Genomic DNA, 17,413 nt, shown 5'->3' with positions numbered 1-17,413 from the left:
GTTCCCCAAATAAGCAGTTGCTTCACCTGGGGGCTGAAATTATGTGAACTATTAGGAAAGGTCTTTTGATTTTCAATTATATTACAACTTTAAGGTGTACAGTGGTATTTCAAGATTCTTCATGTACTTTGTTTTATAAATCTATTTCAGATATCTCTTGAATGTAAACATGTACATAAGTTAGTCATCTGCTGAAAGATTGGCAGGCTCATGAAGTCTCCTAAGGCCTCCATAATAGTCTTTCAAACCCTTCCACCTATTGAAGATTCATATGAAAACAACCAAGTAGAAGCTGGAACCAGAATCCATCCATAAGTAGCACAAAAGCTTCTTCAAAGCATATGCCACAAAGCAGTGGACACAAACAGCATTACCGCTATTGCAGAATCAATTACAAACTACTGTCAACAAAACTATGTCAACTGCTCAGCAAGCCAATTAATTTAGATTAATTGGAAGTGAAGACTGTTTTTCTGGTTAGGAGGAAAAAGTCCACTGTGCACATGAACTCAGGTGCAATTAACTTCAAGCTAGCTTGGATGGCATTATGCTGCAGTAGAATTTGGCACCACCTTACTTGATACACAAACACATCCTAGGTATAGCTGACCCACCAACTGCAGGAAAAAGAATAACCATACTGTGCCTGGTGAAAATTGGAGAAGAAAAACCATTTCTCATGAAAATACCTTGTGACCTGTGCAAGAGAAATGGCCTTCCTATGCTTTTTGAGAGACTGGATGCCTCTCGTGTCTTCTACAACTTTGACCAGATCTTAGCAGTCCATGCACACTGTCTTCTGAATATCACATTTCTTGGCAAAATTACATTCCAGAGAGACAAGAATTTGAGAAGCCAAACTTAGGTCTGATCATCAGGCAACCTGACAGCACACAGTGGTATTAAAAGATAGTGTATATAAGGCATCTCTGTAAAGACCTGTCCCTAATCTCAGAGTTTTAAAGACAGCAGGGCTGTACACATGACACACAGCTACTGCAGACAGCACAGCATTAGTGTTAAGGTTGGAGATGAGCTCACCTTCCACAAACCTCTACCTGCACAGACCACTAAAACGCAAGGGAACGCTACAGATTCTATTGACTGGACTGGTGATGCACCTCACAGTAAACTTTTAACCTCAGCTAGAAAGACTCAATTCCATAAGAAGGTCGTCATAACATATAGCAGAGAGGTTATTAATGTACAAATAAGTAAATGGATCAGACAAGTTATCATTACAGATGAAGATGATGGGTGAGGTTTTAGGTCTAGCTTGAAAAAAACTTGTCATACAGTCATTGTGATTTATTTGTGCATCACATTCAGTCTGAATTAGTGTGACAAAGGAGGCAAAAATGCTCCAGTTCCATCATAATGGAAGCTTGTGAAATTTAACCTCACCAGTGGCTCTACAAAGCTCCACTGAAAAAGCCAACCCTTACTACCAATCTTTAAGACTGCAGCAACTGAGAAATTTGCTACAGTAAGTACAGTAACTTAGTTCATAGCTCGCCAGACAATCTGTATCCTTGAGATGCAAGCGACAAAGTCACAGACAAATCTGATGATCTGACTGTCCATTATTTTCTTCGTAGGGTTTAAACCACTGATTTTCTGGAAGTCAGCTCAGATTGGAGGCTAGCGACTTAAAACTAGACAAAGATTGTCTACTGCCATCTGAAAATGGTGCCAGGGAAGAAACAGGAAAAAATACACAAAACAACCCAAAACACCTTATGCATGTACACTCATGCCAAATCCTCCTTTACCAGATACAGCAGAATAGCAAAGTTAACTAAATCTTGTGGCTACTGTCTGGGTAGCTGCAAGAGACCCTTCACATACTTAATTAACTACCCTACTCCTTTTTCATAGCACAGCTGTCTCCAAGCTTGCAGATTCTCTTGTTTTTGGAAAGTGAGAGAAGTTTGGTCTGGAGATGATAAGTTAATTTTTCTGTTGTTGATAGCTGGAGGGCTCTGCTCAGTGCCAACAGGGAAGATGAATCAAAACTGAAAACTACCTACAAGGGCTGGCAGTATGTGTGGGACTACTCATGTTAGGACTTTCCATTTGTATTTATGTTTCCAGTCCAAGTTCTGCTTTGTAAGAGCTGGTCTTGTGTGTGATATGGGTGGAGGGATTTTTGCCTGATTCTTGGTCTAGGCAAAGGAATAAGAGCCAGCTGGAGTCACTAGGGAAGTTTGTTAAAGGCAATTGGCATGAGGGATGTGCTTGGCCTTCCTGCAGATAGAGAAAATCAGAGGAAGCAGGTGTGTGTGCTGCAAAAGGGCTGTATCAGATGGAAGAGACAACAGCTATGTGTTAACAAACAGTGTTAACTGGCTGAAATGTCAGGAACCTTTCAAGAGTTCTTGGGTCACCTTCCAAAATACCCCTGGAGGCCTATCTCAAAATAAGGGGGTCCTCCAGTTTGTCCTATCCACTAGAAAGGTGCGGCAGACCTACATCAATAAACTGGGAAGAAGCAGGGGCTTTATGGTGTGGTAAAGGGAATCCTTTACTTCCATTCAAAAATCAACTGCATGAAATGCCTGTCATTTCAATAACAGCATGAAAAAGTCTGATGAAGACCTGCCAGGATGTATTATGTCAGAAGTGTGTAAGACCTGAAACCTCCAGCCAACATGACGAAGATTTTGCTCCTGCAGTATTTCCTGTCCATTCTAACTACAGGTCTTTGGATATTGATCTATGAACAGGTCAACATTTCTGAAGCCAGGAATCTTCTTGGCTAAATAATATTTTGCATGCAGGTAGTCAAGGTAAGCTCTGTCTCAGGATAAAGCCATCTTGAAACAGGATTAGTGAAAGGAAATTAAGGGGATTTAATGATCTGGAAGATGAGACTTTGTTATACATGTGGCATATCTCTGACAAGGTTTGATCAAAACTTCAAGATTCATTCCTTTCAAGAAGTCTAGCAGACTTCCTGCAGAGTTAAAGCCTTTCCAACTTGAGGTCCAGCTGTTTAAGGAAAAGCAAATTAAATCATCGCTCAGGAAAATACTTTCAAGGTATGTGCTGGTAGAAAATATTTAAAATTCATGTACAATTATGAACATTCAGGAAAGCAATGAAAAATCCTGTGGTAAAATGAAGATCCAAAAAGAGTGACCTAAAGGTTGCCTCTTTCTTAATAACCTGATCAGGCCCAGGGTATGGATCCACAGTAGCAAACTGTTAGCATGTCCCCTGGCATTGCCTTGGCCTGTGTCAACTAGGGAATGCCCAGGAACAGTCTGGGCATCTACAAGCAGGGAAAAATACCTCCAGTTTCAGTGTCTTGCATACCTCAGGATACTGGCACCACATAATCTATTCATAACCATAGCTGGAGTGCTCATGTCAGCCACTTTCAGACTCAGAAGAAAGACAACTGTTAGCATCCAAAGCCTGCCTAGCAGGCAGAGGCCTACTATGAAAAAGAAAAATGGTGGTTTCCCTTTGAGTTAGTTGCCTTCAATGAAAAGAAAAAAAACAGTAGCAAGCAGCTGTTGGTACGATATGGACAATGTTAGACAATGCAAAATGTCAGCAAAAAGGCAGTACTCTCAAGGCTCTGTAGAGGCTGTAAGAGAAGAGGCAAGAAGGCTGCATTTCATACAGCTCAGAAAGGCATATTGAACAGAACCGGAGAGCTGGAGAAACAGCTGATAGTCTTCCAGATTTTTAAACAAGCTGTTCTAGATACAGTTTGACAAAATTATTTAAGTAGTCCATCTGTGGAGGGACACAACACCAAACAAAACTTTGCTGAAAAGTGAACAGCCAAATATGCACCAGGAAGAAGCAGAACGACTCTGGCCTGGATGACCATGAGCTCCAGACCCACCAGCAGCAGGTATGTGTTGGTTTCTGTCCCTGTAGAGTCAAGCACAGCACTCAGTTGATTGTGGCAGATCTCAAGCTCCAGGGGAAACATATTTTTTTACTAGTGATTGTCTCATCCAAAAATGCACAAGCAGCACTACGGCTCTGGGGATTGCAAAACAGTTGGTTAAACTCAATAGTAAGGTGGGAATCTACAGAGAGTTTCCTAAACCTCACTAAGTCTCTATCTTTCAGGAAAACTAGGTATCAACTTCTAAAAATCAAAGGTACTTGAATGACTGACTCCCTGTGCTTCTCAGATGCGAGGCTATTTAAGTAGAATGAATCAGGCCGTCCAAAAATCTAAACACTGCGCAGACAGAAGCAGACAGTGGGACAGATGGTTCCCCCATCTTTTATTTACAAATCAGGAAGCACTATAGTGTTCAAATAAATTTTTGCCATTGAGTTGTTGAATGTGGGTTGGCCTTATAGCTGCCAACTTCCATTAGATGTGGGAGGAATGAACCCTAGTTCCTCATAGAAGTCCTAAACGTGCAGAGAACTCTCAGAAAATTTCTACTAAGTGTTCACAAAATAGGAAACCTAGTAAAACAAACTCAGAAATGCTATACAGAGAAGGGAGGTAAAGTTCTGCTTTTTCCAAAACAGATAACAGATTACTGGTCATTTGTAAAGGATTTTTGCAGCACTCAGACAAGATTTTGGTGAAATAAGAAAGATGACTGTCTTCCATACCAATTCCCTAGAACAAGAAAGCAAGGTTTTTGCCAGGGTCTGACTTTCTGAATCAGGCAAAGCACATCTGTTGCAGCACAGACTTGTTCAAAAAGCACTGGGGGAGACAGGGACCCGATTGAAAGAACAGAGGCCCAGTACCAAATCAAGCTGCAGACTTGGGTCACCGGTTTCTGAAATTCTGTGAGGTAATTCCAGTTAGGTGCAGGTAGGGTAACAGGCTGCAGTGGGCACATGACAACCGCAGGGCCCTGAAGGAACATGAGGAAGGAACACGGAAAGTGAAATAATTTAATAGTTCTCTAACCTCGTCGTTTGGAGCTCCTGCACAAAGAACAGGTTGACAAAAATCAATGTTAGGTTCAGGTATGAATATACTAATAAGTAGGACATTCCATACACAGGAAAAGCAAAGAAAACTGAAACTACATCCAAAGTCCCAGGCTAGAAATAAATGCTCCAGACCAGCAGCTCTAGCCATGAAAAGATTCCCTGAAATTAAACCAAAGTTAGTAAGATTTCTTGCTTGGGACTCAAGTTTCCCTTGTGATAAGGGTTTTAAAGAATTTTAAGGTAGAAATGTGGTGCACCTGATGTCAGATTTCAGGAAGAGGGTGGAGCAGGGAGAAGGAGAGGCTTTTTTAAAACATAAGGAATATTTAAGTGAAACATAGGGTGATCTAAAGACACAAGACAATCCTTTCTCAAGATGAAACTCCATCTTCACATATCATTACATCTGATTTTATGGCACAGAAAGTAAACTTGTAAACTGCAGTATTGGTTTTCAGGGAAATGTCTTTGAACCTGGCTATCATAGCTGAGCTGGAAACCAGATCATACAGAAAATGAAGAACAGGAGGGAGATGTGGTGAACAAGGCAACAGCAACAGAGTCCAAGAGCAGCTGGCACAGGGAGATTATTATTGTCAAAAGTGGGCAAGGTCACATTGAAATGCATGGTAAAATTTCACTCCAGGTCACCGTCAGTCCCTAAGCAAAATTTAAATTATCCAGCCTGTTCTCAGTTCTTAATGCAGAACAAAAGGTGGAGAAAAGGTTATGCTGAGCCAAAATGTTTTCTCTGGCTTCTCTCCAGACCTATTTGTCAATCGTTTGACTGGAAACGCAGAGGCACATGTGTTTCGTAACAAGTTCCCTGCACACAAGTGTGTATATGTTCCACATCACATTCCATGTCCACAGCTACGGAAGACCCAGTATACACAAGTATACATAGCTACAGAACTGCAGAAGATTTATCCTCTGGAATAATGCTGTTGCCCAGGCATAAGATGAAAAGCAGCACTATCTGAGAATCAATCAGGTGACACATGCTAGCTGAGACACTGGGGGTGTTGTCCCTAATTATTTTGTGATTTTGCACGCACTAGTAATGTAGTCATTTGCTCAACTTAAGTAATTGCAGAGGTCATCTCACCCTGCACATTGTCTCCACAAGTTTGTAAAAAGATAACCTGGCATTTAGAGCCAGCTGGGACATACCTAAATTTAACACCACCACCACAAAGCTTGCTCTCTGAAACCATCTTGAAACTATCTTTACAACTCAGAAATAATTCCTCAGCACAGGGATGAATTTCCAGCAAGTAAGCAGAAATCAAACTGACCCTCAGCCAGGACATATAAAAGAACAGAAGACAGGAGATTATCTGTTCAGGATAAACCAAATGATACTAGCCCACCACACAGTGTGAGCCCTGGAAAGATATCAGGTTTGTCATAGCTGTGAAAAACACTAAAAATACAGGTCCAGATCATCCTCAGCTAGCAAAGCAGTGAGAGGTGCCTCTGGATGAGGCTTATAAGGTTCTCGGTTAAAAGCTCATCACACTGCTCCACTGACAAAGAAGAAGGGGCAGGACTGCCCCTCTGCCGGGAGTCATGTCAAGCCTCCTAGGCCTCCACAGCAGTTCTTTGCTTCAGCTGTGCTCACACAGCCTAAGCATATATGTTCATATGTGCAGAAGACCTCTAAATAAACATACTTGAGTAAAAAAAGTGTTCAAGTTGAAGAAGCACATACCTGCACTTGTAGATCCAATTCCTGCAGTAAGCACAGAGCGTGGTATGATCTTTACTGCGTACTTGAGAAACTGAGATTTCCCTGTACCTGGGTCTCCAACCAACAAAAGATGTGATTCACCTTGGGGGAAAATGTTGATGTAAGAGTAAACATTCAAATACAGAGAAAGATACACACAGAGTGCTTGAATTAAATAACACTTCTCATTAGTCACCTAACATTTAGTTCTACATATACATTACAATATGCAATTCTATTCAAGACTGCACTATTTACTAGCTCTGATAAATACACACTGTTTAATACAAGTGTCTAGTCACAATGCTGCACCCAAATAAAATATTTATAATTGCATATCTGACAAGTACTAGCAGGTTATTTAACATTTTCTGTGAGTTCTTACATTTTAGAACATTCATTTCTCAGACTCGGCTCACTCTTGGACATGACACAAAAGGATGCCAGGGTTTAGCTATCATTTTTACTATTAATTTACTTAAATTATTGCAAAAATGACTAAAAATCAGCAGTTTTTTTTTCTTAACTAATTCTGTGATGTTGCCAACAGTTACACAATTTAGTAATTTCAAACCAATGAAATTACAGAAGTAAATAATTTGGCTACTATGATCTCAATGAAGAAATTATTTCACTGTCTTCTAAAAAATATTAACAATTCAAATATAAAGTCTAGAACTTTATTTAGCTGCTGGGGCATTAATAAAATTCTGTATCTGTACATGCAGACATATTATTTTTAAATTATTATGACCTACATAGAATATGACCTGTATAGCACCTGGCACGTGACAAATTTACCATCTAATAACAACAGAAGGAGAATCAGCAGGCAGATAACTTACAGTAACAGAACTAAGTGAGAAGTGCTGACAATCACAGATGGAAAAGTCTGGCATTGGGAAGTAAAATGAAACCTTTAATTTTTCCTTTCAATGAACTATGGTGATCCACATTAAGGAAACATTAATATTCCATCCTTTGATGCCAAATACTGCTGGGAATACTCTACTAGAGATCATTTCAAAACGTGACTTACACAATAAAAAGTTAGTGCCTGCTATTACTGGGTTTTATTTGGGAAAAATTAAAATAAAAAAGTAGTCTAGACACCCACTTTATTTGTCTGAATAATTTGTTCTGGAATAATACTCAGTATTAATCAAAAATTGCTCTCACTCAGAAAATGGAATGATTGATTATGCCTTTGAAATGTTACTGATTTGATTTTGGAGGGGGGAGGGATGTGGGTGAAGACAGGGATGGGAACAACTGTTAGAAAGGATGTGATACTTCTAGAAACAATACTAACCTCTGATTCGAGTTCCGGTAGCATCAGTCCTCTGTACACCACCAGCAAGCACCATGGCTACAGCCAACTTCACCAGGTACAATCCAAAAACTTGAGGACATAAGCTAGCCAAAATTTCATTCCTCCCTAGGAGAGGTACAAAAGTTGACACTCAGCACTGTCCTAGGAGTAGAACTTGGATTTTAAATCTGTTCTTTGAGATTCTGGCACTAATGGCACACGAGGGATCACAGGTTTAATGCCATGCCTTACTCCCATTGCTAGGGAAAAAAATAGTGACCAATTTTGAGTTCCTGACATTTTAAACTTAGATACAGGTATACGGTACTGGCAAAATATGTAGGCACCTAGTAAATGACTGGAGACATATGTGTTTCTTGGGGAAGTCTTCTAAGGGAATTAACACATACTTGTCCAAAAATGAAATTTTAAAAATTTTGGTCAGTTGTAGCATAAATGAGGATTTAATTCCACAGTTGCATCTATTTGACTTCAGATTCATTTGCCTTGTCAGTGCTGAGTAGCTCAGCAGTTCTGCTTCTTCCTAGAAGAACCCCCAGAAATAAAGTCCCCTGCATAAGCTGTCATAGAGGCCTGCCATGGTAGACTTTCTTAAGACGCCTCACACATAGCATCAGGAACTAATATAACATGCAGCAGTGACTACCATTATCTCTTGAAAAGCAGTAAATGTACATATATCCTGTTGTGAAATGGCCTATAGCTTAGACTCAGTCGAATTTGATCTCTGCCCTCACCTGAGGGGACTCAAAATTCAGACAAATAGCCTGAAACAGACATCTTGGGCAGTCAGGGTCCTTCTAACTTCCACCTCGGTTTTCTTGTAGTCACTTCATATTAGTTTATTTATTCTGAACTGATTCATATTGCATAAAACCACACTGCTCCCTGCAGGCTTCAAAAAATGCCCTGAGAATGAAAGATTAATCCTTCAAAAAGGATCCTGAATTAATTTCTGAATTATTCTAACCAGGGTGATAAGAAATGTTCTCATTCCAAACAGCAGGAGGAAGAAACATTCTTGTTCCAAACAGCAGGAGGCTAGCAATTAAATTGCTTTCCAGGAAATGCAGTTCTGAAGAATCTTTGCCATTGACAAGATCTCAAATTTCCTACACGAATGCTTGAATTTTTAAGCTGACACGGGCAACATTTCCACCTGCTTTTCCTCCTGTTTGTCTTTTAAGAAGACTAAACTCTTCTCAGGGTTTTAAAAGACAGAGTGTTAGCCTGAGACAGTTCAGTGACAGAAATCCTAGAGTCCATTGAGCTTCCCTGTGGTTCAGGAGAAGGAACTCAGATCACAGAGCCGGACATGAGTTCCAGACACAACTCCTGCCAATTCCTAGATGGCTGACTTCAGACTATATTAAGTTTAGAAGCCAGTGTACTAAACACTCAGTTCTGGAAAGCACTGTGAATCAGGAAATTCCCTCCATACTGCTAGGAGGCTCCACAGCACCTAAATCAAGGGTCTCAGCATTCAAGACTTAGGTTAAAAATGACATGTGATAAAGACTGGGTGCAGAGACAGTGAGTCAGATACCTCACCCCAGAGTCAACAGTTATGCTGACTAAAAGTAGGTCTGGTCCATGCTTTTCTTTCTGGATTATAAAATGCTTTTCTTTTTTTCCCCTGATACTTATATTATTTCTCATTTCATGTTAACAAATGTCCCACAAACACCTGACCAGAAAGCTCAAAAGAAGAAAGACCAATGCAGTATGTTTGGTACTTTTTTTTTTCCCCAGTAATATAAAGTGAGATATTTTTCTATACTGGAAAGAAAATATTATTGGATGATTGAGTGATGGGTTAGGACCATGGGGGAAAAGTGTGTTCAGTCACTGTATTTTCAGTCCTGATTTCATCTCTATCCAATCATGTGTCCTACTTAAAAGCATTTAACTACTAACCTGCTAAGGGATCATTCCTATGCTTTTCCCAGAAGTCTTCAAATTCCTTGCGGACTTCTTCATCAATTACAACCCCTGCTAGCTGCTCATTGTTTACTTTAACATAGTTGGCTTTCAAAACAAGCTCCAAGTCACAGCGTGCACCCTCGTGGAAAGGTTTCCACCGCTGCATTACCACTCCATACACTGTGATGTCATCACCTGGAGGTAACAACAAAAATCAGTAAAATAGCATCTGACTTGAGATATGCAGATGTCCCAGTTAGCTGTAATGCATAACAATTGAGTTGAGATCCTCTGTTACAGTTAATATGGTTAAAATACCCAACAACAAAAAGCAAACTCCCTGCAGCTACTGGAGGTCTAAAGTTGCTTATGACAGACATTGCTTATGTCTGTGGTGGGAAGTTGCTGTCTTTCTACTTCTGTTTAAGGTAGGTGAATTCTTAAAGGTATGCCTCTGACTGTTTCCTCTTTTAGAAAAGAGGAGTTTACAGTAAACTGTAGAGGATCTTCAGTTAGATTGACTATACAAAAATAATTAGTCAAAACTTATTTGACTTCTGGTAATTTTTGTCATTAATTCCAGAATCACTGGAAGAGGGGAGATTTAGGTTAGACATTATGAAAAAATTCTTTAGTGTGAGGGTGGTGAGACACTGGCACAGGTTGTCCAGGGAAGTTGTGGAAGCCCCATCCTTGTGAGTATTCAAAGCCAGGTTGGATGGGGGTCTGAGTGAACTGATCTAGTGGGAGGTGTCCCTTCACATACAGGGGTGTTGGATCTAGATGATCTTTAAGGTCCCTTCCTACCCAAACCATTCTGTGATCCTGTGAATCACTCGTTAACATTCTGGCCACAGTGTTCTGAGAAAGTACAACCAGAAATTACTGGGGAGATGTACCCATCTATTCTTCACACATCTTCCAGTTAATTAGCTTCCTTTTTGGATGCCATGTAGCTTTTTCCTGCCATGTAGCTTTTTCCATCTGCAGCACTCCTTAGGTAGGATACCTAGCTCTCCAAACCTAGAGAGGCACCACATGCTGTGTTTTGGTGACCAGTTTCCTTGGGGGGTTTGGTGTTCCCACACTAACAAGACTTTTGTCTTGTGTACTTTCTGTACACCACAACACATTACTTACTGAACCTGATCTGTCAAACAGTCAAGATAGAACATGGAGATATATGACATTTTCTAGAATAATCTTCAACTGTCATGCTAACATCCAAAGTGAAACAGCGCCATGACAGATGAACGTATCTCATCCAACAGGCCCTCAGCACTGACAGACTACTTGGCAAAGATTAATTTCAAATGGAAAAATAAAAATGCTCATGGTACAAACACATGGGATATAAGCTGTGTCCTCACCAGACTTGCAACTGTCCACCAAGTCATCTTCCAGAACAACCACCATGCAGCGAGGGATGCTTCCAACAGACAGTCTTTGAACCTAAGAGACAGGAATGAAAAGCACTTCTTAAGAAAAGCACCTTTCAAAAGCCATTTATAGCTGCTCTGGCTTAAGGACCTACATTCCTTTCCTGGAACTGAGGTCAGTCCTTGCTTTTTCATACAGCAATCATGCCACTGCTGCCATGAACTTAATGAGGGAAGTTTAATGCTGATATTAATGGAAACGGGATAGGGTATTAAGTAAATGGGACTGAGGTGCTCAGTCCTGGGAGGTAATGTTTGATTCCAATATCTTGCTGAAGAAAGTTTAGTAAAAGAGATCATCTGACAGAGCTTTTTGCCTTTTTTTTTTTTTTTCTGTTTTAAAAATAATTTGAGATATTTTTAGATATTTCTTCAATATGCAAAGTTTACTTGGGGTACTAAAGCATGTCCATGGGTTAGAGATAGTTTATACCTACATGTCAAGGATTAAATCAACAACAAAAACAAATCACACACAACCAGACAAATGTGCCATTAACTCCTGAATTCTTTTTCTTTTCTCCAGAGCAAAGTCTATGCAATGTTGTCACAGCTTATTTCCAACAAGCAGTCTCTCAATTTGCACTTAAATCTGGCAATAGTTTTTAGAATATCCACTGTACAAGAACAACAATCAAAAGTACCTTTTCATTCTGCAGCACAGGTCATGCCTGCTAGAATTCTAGATTTATTCACTCTCTAGTGCCTAGGAATGTTAATTCATCCTTGTGTATTATCTGAATAGCCACAGACAGTTCACAACACTGTCAGTACTGGTGGCACATACATCATTACTTGTAGAGCTCAGAAGGAAACACAAGTGAAATTCATTCCAGGTTTAACTTTACTGTATGTAATAAGCCCATGCTGCTGAAATTCCTTCCCATCACAGAGATCTGTGTCTAACACAGTAAAACAACAAAAAAAAAGTTACAGAAACCACATCATAGACCATATCATATGTCAGAAACCACACCATGTCAGAAACAACCATATATATACATGCACCACAGGGATTATTTCCGATAAAGTTTCTTTCCCTTACATTTTTGCTATTCTGAACCTTAAAGAGCTTAATTTCTAATTTCATACATTGCTGGTTTCATACATCCTGCATGTAGATTGGCACCGCTATATTCTTAATTAATAAAATCAACCCCCTGAAACAATCTCTTCCATAAGTCTTAGCAAAGATTTATTAAAAAAGACACTGAACATATAAATAAACACAGAAACGTTGCCTGCAACATAATCTCCTTATTCTCATTTTCAAAGCAGTGTAGATTTTCTGGTACCAGTTTTGTTTTAGTTATGTGCCTGAAAATTTCTTACTCCTCCAGCTTAGCTGTGCTTCCACCCAGAACTACCTTCAGAAAAATGAATGTGAATTCTCTGTGGAACGCTTATTTATTAATTGTTGAATGCAGTATTGGCTGAAGGGAACTTGTAGACACTATGTATTGACCACACTGCACTGCTACATCTGGCCTTGGCCACCACTGGGCTAGCTTTAGTCCTTAGAGAAAGAATGTAAACTTGGCGTTACAAGGATTCAGCATAGAAATTCAATATATGTACTGATCCTGGGTGTTTTGTACAATCTGGAATGGGGTTATGTAGTAATGGAAGTCTAATCAACAATTTAATTCTGACATAAATATGAACAGTTTCAGTAAAATTAGAAGAGTTACCTCATTCCAGCAAGAAATTAAACCCCAAATGCCTTCTTTAGTAATTGAATCCTTTTTTTTATTTGAGACATCTATACCTTAATACCTTTCCCTTTTTCTCCATCTTTTATTTTTTTTACCTGTTCCTGAATTTTGATTTCTTGATAGTCTCTGCAGCAAGTAGAAGAGGTTGTACCAGACAGACACGTGAACTTGGTCGAGTTGCAGCCTTCTTCATTAAGACAGGCTGATGGACGACAGAACGTGTAGTACTGTTCAAAGTCAGCCTTGACAGCAAACACATGCTTGCACTTATTGCAGATATAACTTCGTTCAAACTCCAAAACTTTCACCAAACTGGTACGTATGACAGTCCCAGTAACAGACAAAAAGTGACCCACATCCCTGGTTTTAGGAATGTGCTCTCGAGTCAGCTCTGGGCAAACAGGCAAACCTGTTAAACAGAAATAGGCGCAGCAAAAGGTTATGCATATAAAACATGAGCTTTCAATGCAGTTAAACAGAAATACTACCAAAAAATGCCAGGCATTAGCAGTAGCCATTGCCATTACTTCTTCATAAATGGGATTAAACAATTCATCTGTTGTACCATAACTCTGATTCACTGGCCTCAGCAAAAAAACTGAGCTGAGCAGTCACAGAAAATGTTGTCATTTTGCTCTCCTGCTCTTGCCAAGGGCTGAACAGTCATGAGAAGTTTCCATTCCTGGAAATACCTCCCGAGGTTCTCTGATCTGTTTATTAATTTAAATCATCTTTTGGCAAATAACATTTATTCTACTGGTTTATCTGAATTACAAAATTTTAATTATGCTACTTAATTGTAGTTCAATGGTATTCCCTCCCACATTAAAATAAATGTAATTCCTATTCTTGTGTGAATTCTCAAGTCTAAGCAAATTTAAAATTCATAGTCTGTGAGCATTTGACCCTAAATTCACATTGCCTACCACTAAACCTCAAGCACAGGGAAGACGGCCTAAAAAGAATATAAAGTGGTGATGAACACAACCAAAGCAAATTCACTTGCATGATGAAATGAATACTGACAGAGCATTTTTGTGGCACTTGTCCTCCTTTAATTCCACCCCAACAGCCAGTTCTGTGGTGTACTGATCGTGCTCTGGTGTTCATCCATGAGGCCATCCCTTAGCACCACGGAGGCTGAAATCCTCAGGAAGATGAAACTACCTTAACAGCTTCCCTCCTGGGGAAGCAGGGAAGGACTGTAAGGAATCCTTTTTCCTGAGGAGGAAGGAGCAGCAGGAACCACCAGCCCATGAACTGACTCTAAACCCCATCCCCTGTCCACCTGTGTCGCTGGGGGGAAGGAGGGAGAGAAACCGGGAACAAAGTGATTTGGGCGCTGGAAGAAGGGAGGGGTGGGGTAATATATGCAAGCCCTGCTCTTTGTGTGTGTTTGATTAGTGTGAAATTAAATTATTATTTTTTCCCCAAGTGGAGTCTGTTTTGCCTGGGGCCTTAATTGGTGAAGAACCCTCCTTGTCCTTCATCTCAACCCAGGAGCTTTGTCCTCCTCATCCCAGAGTGTGTGTGTGAGGGGGAGGCAGCTGAGTGAGCGGCCATGCGGCTGTTCCTTTATTGTCGAGTTGGGCCCAAACCACGACATTAATGGCAAGCCAGGCAGGAGAGAGAGACAAAGAACCAGGACATTGCTTGACAAACTTACTCTGAGTACGTGCCTCTTTAAATCAGCTTTACTATATTAGTAATAAAGTGTAAAACGGAACTATTATAGCAGGCTGGCCATCAGTAACAGACATAGCAGTGCTCAGGCTAACAGTAAGAACAGAAAAATCTTTGATTTGTAGCAAAAGGAGAAGTTATACAATCAGATTACTACAATGCTAAAGCTCAGATAAATAACTTAATCTTTTACTTTCTCCAGTGAACCTGGGGTAATAATCCGTTATTAATCACCGCATATTCACACTCCCCGAGTACTTCACTGAGCTCCGGGATGCCCTGTCTATATTGGTATGAGGGTGCTAAGATTGCATTCCTATGCCTAGTGTAAGCAACAACACTTTTCATCAGATGACCTCATTCCACGCCTGACGCGCAGATCCCCTCAGCCCCACTCCAGATAGTCACCTGCCACTACCACCAAGAAGACTGGACAACCTTCTCCACCTTCCCATTTGATGTGGGGAAGGGAAGCAGCACTCCAAGCTGAGAATCCCAAAGGTAATAATACCCAACATCCACTTAAAAGATAACAGAATCATGGGAAAACTCGGGCGGAAAAAACCCTGCTGATCTCTTAGCTTATTGCTTTTCTTTCTTCAGCAGCCAACCTTTTGGTGGTACAGAACATAGGCCAAACTACATGGACAGATGTTCTTTTGATCCAGCTGGACCACATGAGGATAATCATCCCCTGCTCTTCATTAGTTTCCCTCCTGTTTAGTGATGGAGCAATTTGAGAGTTGGCCGACTAACTCTTTCCATCAATGATCAGTCAGACTTGCTTTCAACAGTTTTAAAAACATTTGATCAAACATGGCTAATTTTACCTGAGGATGATTAGGGAATATTCAGACAAAATATCACTGTGGGAGCAACAGTCAGCTCCAGCAACAGGCTGATAACAGAAGCAGGAATGTTTTAAAGCCATAGCTACTCACGCAGTGATCATCTGCCCCTTGCTTTATTCCTGTTTTCATGTTGAAGCCCTGAATTATGCAAATGCATCTTAGAACACATTTAGCAGTTGTATATAAGCTCCACAACACCTAAACAGAAATCGTACTATGAGAGCCACAGGCTAAGTATAATTCTGATATATGTGTTTTAATGACAATATTCTCAATGAAACTTACTGGGACAAAACACAGGTCCATTTAACAACTGTGATTCATCCAAGTTCAAGCTGCCAAAAGACTGAATGATCATAAGTCATCCCAACACAGGGCAGGGGAGGGAAACACAGGTCACCAGCTCTTGGCTTTGCAGACTAGACCCCTCCAAATAGCTACAGTCAGCAATGACCAGAAGGGACTGTGCCACCACTGACCCAGTTCTCCACAACAAGGAAAGCATGTATTTTAATCCCAGAACCTGCACTCCACACTTAGCACACCTCAAAGCTACTGAAAATTTCCTTGCAATACGGGAAATGGCATATCACATTGTACTGAAAATGGTCAAAATCCTCTATTAATAGTCATGCCTTCCAAAAGTTCATTCCAATTTTATAACAAGTAACTTTGTAACAGTTAGTTAAGCATTACATTTGACAATTTCAGATTACATTGTTACAAGACAACTTAAAATTTAGGCTTTGCCTCTTCTGGGAGATGGCTTGTGCCAATAAAGACCCTAAATCAACTGACACAGTAAGGAAGTTAACCTGCAAGAAAATCTGTAAACTACGTATCTTCCTCTAAGAACTTCTGGCTAACAAGAGCAATGATGTGAGACCAGCTGCTGATTTGAGGAGACTTTTTGCCACAGAAAGACTTTGGTGTTAAGTCCTGATCCAGCAACAAATGCCAACCATTGCATGGATGCCATCAGGGTTGGCCACAGCTTTTTTCCACGTTGGTCTACATAACTCCACTTGTTCATAGAATCATAGAATGGTTTGGGTTGGAAAGGACCTTAAAGATTATCTAGTTCCAACCCTCCTGCATGGGCAGGGACACCTCCCATTAGACCAGGTTGCTCAAAGCCCCATCTAACCTGGCCTTGAACACTTCCAGGGAGGGGACAACCACAGCCTTCCTGGGGAACTTGTGCCAGTGTCTCACCACCCTAACAGTGAAGAATTATGTTCACATATGTACTTCTCTAATTAAACGCCAGCCATTCCCTACTGCTTCAGACACTGAAACTGCAAGAATTAAACTTGCTCCTTCCCTTGACCCCCAACAGCTTGTTACAGAACACAGGAATTTGGCAATGCTGACTGGAAGATGCCCCTGGGGATGCTCCCACCCCACCACTCACCTGAGATCCTGGCGTGGAGGTTCTGCTTCACGCTGAGCCGCTCAGGGGCTGCAGCAGCCTGCAGGGCTGCCAGGGCAGCCCGGCGCAGCGCGCTGTCGAAAATCGGGAGGACCTCGCTGGGAAAGGCGTTGAAATACTCCCCGATCTCCATGTTGGTCTCAAAGAGCGTCAAGGCATCGATGAGGACGGGATAGTGCGCCTCATGGTCGGCCTCCCTCAGGATGCCCAGGATGTCCTCCCTGTGGTGCTCCTGCACGTAGGACTCGAACACCTGCCCGATGAGGCTCACCTGATCCGCGCTCAGCACCATCCTGCCCCTGCGTGCCGGCAGGTGAGGCACGGCTGAGGGCTCCGGGTGGGGTCGGGCGCCAACCGGAAAACTTTTCACTGGGAA

General features: G+C 41.0%; 1 protein-coding gene across 3 annotated transcripts in view; it reads right to left on the bottom strand.

Moving 5' to 3' along the window:
* MCM9 (minichromosome maintenance 9 homologous recombination repair factor) overlaps positions 1–17,413 on the bottom strand; it is a 43,391-nt gene extending 25,978 nt beyond the window's left edge. For all 3 annotated transcript variants that reach the window (XM_051614915.1, XM_051614916.1, XM_051614917.1), the window contains exons 1-6: positions 17,020–17,413; positions 13,167–13,480; positions 11,288–11,369; positions 9,912–10,112; positions 7,974–8,099; positions 6,644–6,763 (exon numbers count right to left, since the gene is read on the bottom strand). In XM_051614915.1, coding sequence (XP_051470875.1) covers positions 6,644–6,763; positions 7,974–8,099; positions 9,912–10,112; positions 11,288–11,369; positions 13,167–13,480; positions 17,020–17,329 — 1,153 coding nt within the window. In that variant the 5' untranslated portion in view covers positions 17,330–17,413. The remainder of the gene's footprint in view (positions 1–6,643; positions 6,764–7,973; positions 8,100–9,911; positions 10,113–11,287; positions 11,370–13,166; positions 13,481–17,019) is intronic.

This window comes from Apus apus, chromosome 3 (genome assembly GCF_020740795.1).
Source record: "Apus apus isolate bApuApu2 chromosome 3, bApuApu2.pri.cur, whole genome shotgun sequence".
NCBI lineage: Eukaryota > Metazoa > Chordata > Aves > Apodiformes > Apodidae > Apus > Apus apus.
Note: the sequence above shows the minus strand (reverse complement) of the source record. Positions and strands in the feature narration are given on the sequence as shown.